Source organism: Stegostoma tigrinum, chromosome 22 (assembly GCF_030684315.1).
Source record: "Stegostoma tigrinum isolate sSteTig4 chromosome 22, sSteTig4.hap1, whole genome shotgun sequence".
Lineage (NCBI taxonomy): Eukaryota > Metazoa > Chordata > Chondrichthyes > Orectolobiformes > Stegostomatidae > Stegostoma > Stegostoma tigrinum.
In genome coordinates, this window is record NC_081375.1 from 12,481,068 (window position 1) to 12,491,612 (window position 10,545).

Genomic DNA, 10,545 nt, shown 5'->3' on the forward strand with positions numbered 1-10,545 from the left:
TTGTGTCTGGACCCTTCTTCAGATTCTCCAGCATCAGCAGTTCCTACAATCTCCGAAATGATATTACATGGGATTTCTGAGAGATCGGCTTCCTATTCTTAGTGTTAAATTAAGAAAAAAAAAACTGAATATGGTCTTCATAGTGAGAGTAGAGGAGGTGGCATGCCTCATTGCAATTGTACTGGGCCTTGGTGAGAGCAACCCTGGAGTACTGCATTCAGTTCAGATCTGCTTATGTGACAAAGAATGTTCTGGCCATGGAGGGAGTGCAACAAAGGTTGACCAGACTGATTCCTGGGATGACAGGACTGATGCATTACAACAGACTGGACTGGTTCGGACTGTATTCACTGGAGATTAGACGAGTTTCACTTGAGGGTTGTGTAGGTCAGATTCTAACTGTAGAAAGGAGTTTCATGTGAAGAGCCAAAATTTTTCAGTCAGACAATTTTGCAATAATTGTTGCCATTTGAATTTTTCTTTTTTAAAAAAAAATACTCTATTGGAATCTGCTCACAAAAACGTTGCAAAGCTTAATTTTTCACTCTGGTCTTGTAGCATTGGTAGGTGGGGCATAACATGGGAAAACAGTTCTGTTCTTCACTTTTGTACAGGATTTCTAATAAATTCATAACTCAGTATTTGGTGTGCAGCTACCAGACACCACAGCATAACTATTGACCACTAAAAGACACACAGGCCTTTCATACTTACCAGGGTACCACATCTTCTCCACCCCTTACTGTTCTCTCCTTCCTGGAACCAGGCACGGAAACATTCCAAATAATAACTGGAACATATATTTAACAACTTCCAATCCACTTTGAAACAGAATACTTGAAGAAGTAAAAACATCAAAAGATTTTCTTTTCTGAAGGAACATTTTGATTTTGACTAATATTTGACTAAGTATTATTTTCTGGCATTACCTTTTTATTTTTCTTAGGTACGCGAACAAAATAACAGAAGCAGGCCAAACTAAGGCACATCCATGCTGAATCTCTATTTGTTTTATTGTAAAACTCATACTAATCTGGAACTATCTTTTACACGATTAATAAATTCAGATCATTCAATACAGTATTCCAAAACAAAGAAAGCAAAAAAAAAGCACTTCTGTGGATCAAAAAGTAAATCCATGAGGATTTTTGCTTTGCATTCTTTGAAGTTAATCTGTGGCTCCTGCGGCAATGACATCTTCCCTCTTCTAGCGCTTCCCTGTAATAGGAACAAACAGAAGTGGACAAAATTTGAACTTCATTTCAGCATTATGACAATTTTGTGCACCTTGAAAATACTATAATTTTTAGAATTCAAATTAAGTACTTCTGGCATTGTAAAATTTTGAAAAAGATATATTTAAATAAGGTAAAGTTGCAACAGCTCTTTTGTTGAAATAATATTCACAAGTCAAGGGCAATTAGATAAATTTACATTATCAATGCTATCCAATTACTAAAGCATCCTTAAAGTTTCTTTTCAATGAAATGAGTTTCTCAGAAAAGTCACTCAAATAATATTTTAACCTACTTTCCTGTTTACTGATGGGTCAGCTGGTGAGACCTATGGAAGCCCAAGAAAGGAAATCCATGGGAACAGCAAGTTCTGCTCTTCATCGCCACTAATTGTACAAACATGCAAAATATTTTGCACTTGCAACATGAAACAAATTTTCCTGCTTTGAACTTGAAGCTACTAAATTATAGCATGTGAATTACACAGAAATCTTTCTACAGCAGTGGGACTTATGACAAATTTAGGACAAAGGACAAAGTCCCAGTTGTGAATTTTTGCTCAGTTTCATGGCTATTCTTTCCTACTACCCATGTTCGCTAAGGCAGTGATTTTTCACTCTCATGCACCCTGTTCTCATGGTATCACAGCTCCTGTTTTTCAGTCAATTAACTATTTTCCGAAAAATGAACGTGGACAATGAGAGACTGTGGTGTGCTGCAAGAGAAAGCTGAGAGAGTACATGAGGATGAATTCTGTTCTCAGCTGATATCCTCACATTTTCATGCAAGGGTCACGCTGAGTAGTGAGCAGAGACAAGAATATTGGGAACTGATTCCATTTGCTCTAATTCCATTTGAGCTAAGCAAAAAACCGAAAGAACTGCAGATGCAGGAAATCAGAAACAAAAACAAATTGTTGGAAAACTTCAGCAGGTTTGGCAATATCTGTGGATAGAAATCAGAGTTAACTTTTTAGGTCCAGTGATCCTTCTTCAGAACCGAGTTAAGGTCAAGCCGACCAAAAGTGGGATTAAACTACTTCTCCAATGGTTCTCCTACAGCAACTATCTTTTATTCCAGAAGAATCAATATAATTATTATTCTTCAGGAATGCAGCATAGAGTGCAAATAATATGTTTTCTGCCCATATTATTTTCCAAGTTGTTTAAAATTAAAGAATCCAATTGAAAATGTCACACAGTAACAGAGGACATTAGCAAATGGTACATGGATGTGTTGTCTCCTATGGTCAGATGCACAGAGATGAACACAGTTGAGTGCGTGAACCTAATGCCCAAGTTTGGATTGATTCAAGGGTCAGAACCAATAGAAACTGAGGATTGCAAAATGGGGGAAATCAACCCAAGATAAGATGGCTGAGGGGAACAGCTGTTCAAAATGAGAGATTTGGAAACATAGCTAAACAGATCCATGAAGAATTATTTGACCTTTGCCAAAAACGTTTTTTTGAACAATGTACCGAGTAAGGGAGAAGGTGAACAGAATGCGCAGAAACTGTAGAGATGGATAGCACCTGCAAATTCAAGAAGGGGTTGGACAGTCTTTTCACGAAGAATGTGTCCTTCTTTTAATCCTTGTGAGCAAATGAATGCACAATGATTTGAACAGTCCTGCGCCTGTGCTACTCTACATCGGAGAAACCAAACACAGACTGGGTGACTGCTTTGCGGAACATCTCCGACCTGTGCACAAGCATGACCCCGACCTTCCTGCAGCTGGTCATTTTAACACAGTTTCCTGCTTGCATGCCCACTTCTCTGTCATAGCATGCTGCAGAGTTCCAGGAAATCACAGTGCAAACTGGACAACTGACTTCTCACCTTCAGACTAGGCACTTTACAGTCTTTTGGACTTAATAATAGAGTTCAACACCTTCAACTTGTGAACCAACTCCCATTCTTTTAGCTTGACTTGTTACATTCTCACCATGTCATCTCTTCCCTTCCCCCAGCCCAGGGGGGAAAAGTCTGTTCTTCCCAGTCTGGCAGTCAGACACACCATTGTTCTGCCATTCTCACATTCTGATCATTTAATCTGAACTATCAACATCTCTTCTCCCTCAGCACTCTACGCTCCACCACACCCACACGTTTCCACCACTCCTGCACCCAACTTTAGCATAAATGCTGCCCCCTCCACACTTCATTTCAGTTCTGATAAACAGTCATCTAGATTTGAGACGTTAGCTTGCCCTCTCTCCATGGATGCTGTATGAGCCACTGTAATCTCCAGCGTTTGTTGTTTTCGGTCCAATCTGTGCCTGCCATGTTCGTTCTTATGGTGTAATTGCATTCTATTAAAATGCATGGAAGGAAACTTCGCAATAGTGCATTAATTGTCATTAGCCAGCAGTAAGTTTGTGATATTTACACACATTTGTATAAATTTGGAGCAGAAGTTGACTTTTCAGCCTTCAAGCCTGCACCACCATTCAATAAGATCATGGCAGATCTGATTGTAATCGTAACTCCACATTCTGGCCAATCACTGATAACATCTGACTCCCTTGTCAGTCTAAATTCACCACAGTGTTAACTACCACCCATTCTTCAGTGGTGGTGAAGGTGACTAATGCTACTTATAACTGGATAGGTACATGAATAGGAAGGGTTTAGGGGGATATGGACCAAATGCTGGCAAATGGGACTAGATTTATTTCGGATATTTGGTCGGCATGGACAAGTTGGACTGAAGGGTCTGTTTCTGTGCTATATATTTCTATGACTATGACTATAACCTGTAAACGAACATTTCTGCCCACATAATAAAATGTGAGGCTGGATGAACACAGCAGGCCAAGCAGCATCTCAGGAGCACAAAAGCTGACGTTTCGGGCCTAGACCCTTCATCAGAGCTGCCCACATGGTAGGTGAAAACTGACAGGGTTCTGTATAAACTGGGCGTGGGTAGACTCTGGCAGATCGTACACTTGTGGAAAAGGTTACAGATATTCGACACCATACCACTGGCACACAGCCCTTCAAAGCGCACAGTCAAATGTGGGATGATCCAGAAGAGTTCCATCAAATTCAAACAACTAAAACTCCTCCAGTTCAGAGACTGAAGGACTGGTGAATCGCCAAGTTTCAACTGGACTTATTTCCAAACCTCAAACCTTCAACTATGGTTCCATTTTACCCAACTGTTCAGGTTTATTAGTGATGAGGCCTGGAACCTCTCCCACCCAACAGAGAGATCCAAATATTCACTTCCACAATTTCCTTCAAGCACATTTAATTTAAAACAAAGATGTTTCCATACCAACAAGTTGGATTGTGATGAAATGCTGTTGAGATTAGATTGCCAAACGGCATGAATTCTATCAGAAACTGTGGTAAAGGTTTTTTTGTGGGGCTTCCAACTAGTGTTTTAAAAAAACTGAAGAGATGGCCTGTTGTTCACCTAACTTCACTCAATTTTCCAAAGCCAAGGGAACAAATATGTACAGCTCCAAAAGTGCCATTTAATTACTGTCCCCAATGTACTTAAAACTTTTTTTTGTTAACTCACCTGTAAATGTAACCAGGCACCCGACAATGTCCTTGAACGACATTACTTGACATGGATTTAAAACATAAGTATTATTTTGAAGGGACGTAAAGTGATGTAGGATGGGAACTGTTATTCTGAGCTACTGATGGTAGCTACATTAAAAAGAAATTAAGGTCAATTTCTAGCAGTGTAAATGATGATGATATTGGGCTATCTATCCTAGTCCAGTAGCTTACAGGAATGATCCAGTAAATGCCAATTCAATTCCTATTAACTGAAAATTAGAATTCAGCTTTTCTTTTGCTCATTCAATTTAACAATCGAGTCCAGCGAGGTTAGTGTTGGACTGCTAATCTGCATGCATGGGTTCAAGTCCCACACTTGTCACTATTTAAATAAGTGCTAAAACTCTCCATGCCTATTACATGCTTGTTCCCTTCTTGTATGAGCTGGAAGCTAAAAACAGTTTGGAACAAGGGTCAATGGACTTGAAGTGTTAATCCTGCTTCCTCTCCCCAGATGATGCCTGACTTGCCAAGTTTCTCCAGCAATTTCAGGCTTTTGTTTGACATCTTGTCCTTCTCAACCAGCGTTTGCCACTGATTAACCATACCAATCTGCTCCTACATCTCTCCACCACTGTCCAGCTGTCTGAGACTGGTGCTCACCTGTCTCCTTTTCATCTATCTAGTCACATGCAGTGAACCATTCCCACATCCCTCAAGGATCAATCCTTGATTCCTTCATATTTCTAATGCTGCACTTCAGCAGCATATCCTAAAATCAGTGTCAGCTTCCAAAGTGTGCACTGATGAAACTCGGTTCAACTGAATGGCCTGTTTCTGTGCCACGTCCTATATAAAACTTAAAGCAGGACGGGGAGTTCTGAAGAAGGGTCACCGGACTCAAAACGTTAACTCTGTTTTCTCCTCCATAGATGCTGCCAGGCCTGCTGAGCTTTTCCAGCAATTTTGTTTTTGTTAAACGGGGATGGGTCTGGATGGGATGCTCCAAGGATCGATGTGGACTTGTTGGGCCAAAGGGCCTGTTTCCACACTGTAGGGATTCTACGTTCTAAAACCTCTCTCAACCCCATTACTGCCTCCAAGCTGACATGGGGTACTACTAAAACCTTTCTTCTAACTAAATACTGGGAAAACCAGAGCCATTTTTTGTCCCTCGTGGAAACCCCATTCCTCTCCTGATAACCACCTGGTCTGAAACAGACTATTTGCAATCTTGGTGTCAAATTTAACCAACTTTCCCCAACCACAGATTCAACTTCTGACCACATTCACGTTCTATCACTAAGATTACTTATTTCTGCTTCTGTAGCATTGCTAGAATCCACTCTATTTCAGCTCATTCACTGCTGAAGTCATCATTCATGACTTTGTTATCTCTAGACTTGATTATTTCAACACAACCTTTACTCCCCTCAAACTTGGATGGTAGAATTTGGACAGCGTTATATTCTAAATCACACCAAGTCCATTACTCCTGTGCTCGCTGATTACACTAGCTACTGGTTATGTAATAATTCAATTTTAAAATTCACTTCCTAGTTTTCACAATCCTCCACTGACTCTTGCCTCCACATCTCCCTAATCTGCTCCAGCTTTACAACATTCTGAAATACCAGTGCCCCTCAACTTTGATCTCTTCAGAATCTCCAATTTTATCTGTTTCATCACGACTGGCTGTGTCTTCAGCTGCTGAGGTTCTAAGCTCCGGAACTCCCTTCCTATAACCTCTGTTGCTCTCTAGCTCTTTCCTCCTTTAATTTTAAGGCATTCCTTAAAACCCACTTGATTGTGAGCAAGCTTTTTGTCATCACATCTTTTGTTGGATTGATTGTCAAAGTTTAGCTTTATCAAGCTTATGTGAAGTGCTGTTTTATTGCATTAAATGCACAGTATAAATACAATTTGTTGTTACTTATGTCTTTGGGGAAGGAAACCAGTTTCCTTATCCAGCCTGTTCCATATCTGATTCCACTACCACACTTTGGATATCAACTGGCAAACCACTCAGTGCTACCAATTCAACAAGTGGCTCACCACATCTTTTAGGGATGGACAACAAATGTCAGCCGATGTGTCAAAGATGTTTTCATACTGAAAATGATTTAACAAGTTATTTCACAATACAAGAGATAGTCAGTCATAGGAACAGGAGTGGGTCATTCAGCCCCTCCATCTTGTTCCAACATGCAATGAGATCATGGCCAATCTGTGCCTAACAACATATGCCTGCCTTTGGCCCATATCCTTTAATACCTTTGCTTAACAAAGAGTTAAAATTAACAAATGTAGCATCCACTGCTACTTGTGGAAGAGTTCCAAACATCCAACACCCACTGTGTGTAGTCAACAAAAAGGCAGGCTGTTTACAGTGCTGATGTTGAATGTCTCTCTACTGATTTTAACAAATATGGAAAATAATGCTTTTAAGCACTGTTAATAAGTCAAAGGCAATCATTTATGAATTGACATATATTAAAAAAAGGAAGAACCTATTTTTACAGGCCCTTCCCAGCAGAGCATTTAGTTTTTTTTCTAAATATGTACCAATGAGAGTTATAGGAACCAGGATCTTACATGTTCTGCTCCTTGTTTTAACTCAATGTACATGGAAAAGTGAGAGCTAGAAATCAGTCAGCTCTCCAGTGACTGGAAAGGAAAATCACACTGACTGTCGGCCAATCTCAAATACCTCCTAGAAGAGTGTAATTAACTAACATCAGCAGATAGCTGGCTTCAGGGCTTCAGCACATACATTGCTGGGACCACAACAGTTTATAATATATATTAATGATTTGGAGGACAGAAGCAAATTTACTGTAGCCTATTTTGCAACTTACACCAAAATAGGTGGAAAGGCAAGTCGTGAGGCAAATGCAAACAAATAGGTTAAATGGGCAAAAACTGGGCAAATGGAGTATTATGTGGGAAAATATGAAAGTGTTCATTTTGGAAGGGAGAACAAGAGAACAGAATATTATTTAAATGGAGGAAAACTGCAGAAAGCTGCAACACAAAGTGACTTACTGATACTTGTATAAAAAACACAGAAAGCTAGCACACAGGGCAGCAGGTAATCAAAGAAAGCTCATGGAATGTTGACTCTTATTTCAAGGGGATTGCTTTGTTAGAGTGGGCAAGTCTTACTGCAACTGTACAAGGTGCCTGGTGAGAAAACATCTGGAATACTGTAAGCAGTTCTAGTCCCTTATTTTATCGTGAAGATACCATTTCATCAGAGGTGGTTTAGAGAAATTTCACTAGGTTCTCCAGCATCCGCAGTTCCTACTATCTCCGATCACTAGGATGATCCCTGGTTTGGAAGAATGGGCTCATGAACAAAGGTCAAAAATTGGAATTTAGAAGAATAAGAGGGATCACATTGAAACATTTAGAATTCTTAAGAGGTTTGACAGCGTAAAAGCTAAGAGGATGTTTCCCTTCAGAGTAAAGCGGTGCCAAGTTAATACTAAGACGAGGAGGAATTTCTTCTCCAGAAAGTTGAGAATCTTTAGAACTCCTTGCCATGGACACCTGTGGGGGCTGAGTCCTTGTGTACATTTAAGGATGAAATAAATAGATTCTTGATCAGTTGGGGAATCAGGGTTAGTGGGAGGGGGCAGGGAAGTGGACGCGAGGGATGTCACATCAGCCGTGACCCTATTCAAGAGCACAGCAGGGCTCGAGAGGCCAAAAGCCGACTCTTGTTTCTCTCTCTCTTATGGTCTTATTCCCCAACTGTGTAAGATATATGGACATAAGAAAGAGCGTCAAAGAAGAAACTATCAGGAAAAAAAGCAAACCAAACAGATGACTAAGTCATGTGAAAATGTATCTGCAACAGAGCGAACAAATGCATAACAGTGAAAGATACAAATCACATGTGCATTTCTCTAAATGTTTCCTGTGCTTCTGCATTTTTTCAAGAAGAGACAGTTTTGTAAGCTAACAGTGTTCTAATAAAACAAGCTCAACTTACCTGGCAGTTTGAACCATTTGGGAACTTTACTTGAGTCAGTTTGAACTTCCCTAGCACTTGCTGCATGTGACATAAGCTGATTCCTCTCTCCATCCTCTTCTCCACTCTGAGCAGGGAATTGGACTGCTGTTTCACAGCTCAATGAACTAGTTGATGGGGTCACTTGTCTGGGAATACAGCTGAAGAGGATGAAGAATGGATCATTAGAAATCGTAGAGAAGTTGGACGCCACTTTTAAACTTAAAAATCCTTTCAGACCCATGCAGGGTTCGATCAGAATCCAACCACTATGAACAAAGAGAATTTTGTGACCCAGAGGTAATTTGCTAATCAGAGACTCTCAAAGCTGCAGGGGTTAAATCAAACAGACAAAACTCAGTATGCTAATGGCAAACCACTTCCTGCCTACCTTCGTTTCTTCAGTTACCCTGGTTTTTCTATCTGATATGGCATGACATCACATGCTGCCTGAATGTTGACGGTACTTGCTGCTCCCCTGCTAAAAGACTTACTCAAAAACAGAGGTGGGAGGCCCTTTCGAGCTGATGAAGAATTGTTCACAGAGTGATTTGTGCTATAAGTATTTTCTGTAGTCTTGTGCTGTGAAGAAACAGAACTAGCCTTTGATGTACTCATATTTTGAAGGTGTTTCTGATGCAGTTGTTACCCATGGAATTCAAGGAAAATCCTTTGATGCCAAAGGTGTCAATAACAAAGCAGCAAAAATCCATTTCCACACTCCTAAGACAATACTGATTCTTCAAATCATTTGTTGTAAATGTGGATTCTGTTAACTCACGGCTGCCAACTCGTGTTCTATTGTCCCTTTCTTTCTCAATAGGACAGCTGACTTGTCTCTGGTTTCAGGCGGATTAGCCTGCTGCTGTGAAGCAGGGCAGAACTGATATCAAAGTACCAGTGGGGGGGTAAGAGAGAGAGCGATAGAGAGAGAGCGATAGAGAGAGAGCGATAGAGAGAGAGCGATAGAGAGAGAGCGATAGAGAGAGAGCGATAGAGAGAGAGCGATAGAGAGAGAGCGATAGAGAGAGAGCGATAGAGAGAGAGCTAGAGAGAGCGAGCTAGAGAGAGCTAGAGAGAGCTAGAGAGAGCTAGAGAGAGCTAGAGAGAGATAGAGAGAGCTAGAGAGAGATAGAGAGAGAGATAGAGAGAGATAGAGAGAGATAGAGAGAGATAGAGAGAGATAGAGAGATAGAGAGATAGAGATAGAGAGAGATAGAGAGAGAGATAGAGAGAGATAGAGAGAGATAGAGAGAGATAGAGAGAGATAGAGAGAGATAGAGAGAGATAGAGAGAGATAGAGAGAGATAGAGAGAGATAGAGAGAGATAGAGAGAGATAGAGAGAGAGAGAGAGAGATAGAGAGAGATAGAGAGAGAGATAGAGAGAGATAGAGAGAGAGATAGAGAGAGATAGAGAGAGAGAGAGAGAGAGAGAGATAGAGAGAGAGAGAGAGAGAGAGAGAGATAGAGAGAGAGATAGAGAGAGAGATAGAGAGAGAGATAGAGAGAGAGATAGAGAGAGAGATAGAGAGAGAGATAGAGAGAGAGATAGAGAGAGAGATAGAGAGAGAGATAGAGAGAGATAGAGAGAGATAGAGAGAGATAGAGAGAGATAGAGAGAGATAGAGAGAGAGAGAGAGAGATAGAGAGAGATAGAGAGAGAGATAGAGAGAGATAGAGAGAGAGATAGAGAGAGATAGAGAGAGAGAGAGAGAGAGAGAGATAGAGAGAGAGAGAGAGAGAGAGAGAGAGAGAGAGATAGAGAGAGAGATAGAG

The 10,545-nt window shown here is 40.6% G+C and overlaps 1 protein-coding gene across 7 annotated transcripts in view; it reads right to left on the reverse strand.

The window, feature by feature from the left end:
* Nucleotides 1-986: 986 nt before the first annotated feature.
* The window catches only part of aspscr1 (ASPSCR1 tether for SLC2A4, UBX domain containing), a 244,182-nt gene continuing 234,623 nt past the window's right edge, over nucleotides 987-10,545 (reverse strand). For all 7 annotated transcript variants that reach the window (XM_048555405.2, XM_048555401.2, XM_048555402.2 and 4 more), the window contains 2 exons: nucleotides 8,751-8,929; nucleotides 987-1,218 (listed from right to left, as the gene is read on the reverse strand). In XM_048555405.2, the coding sequence (XP_048411362.1) occupies nucleotides 1,208-1,218; nucleotides 8,751-8,929 (190 nt within the window). In that variant the 3' untranslated portion in view covers nucleotides 987-1,207. The remainder of the gene's footprint in view (nucleotides 1,219-8,750; nucleotides 8,930-10,545) is intronic.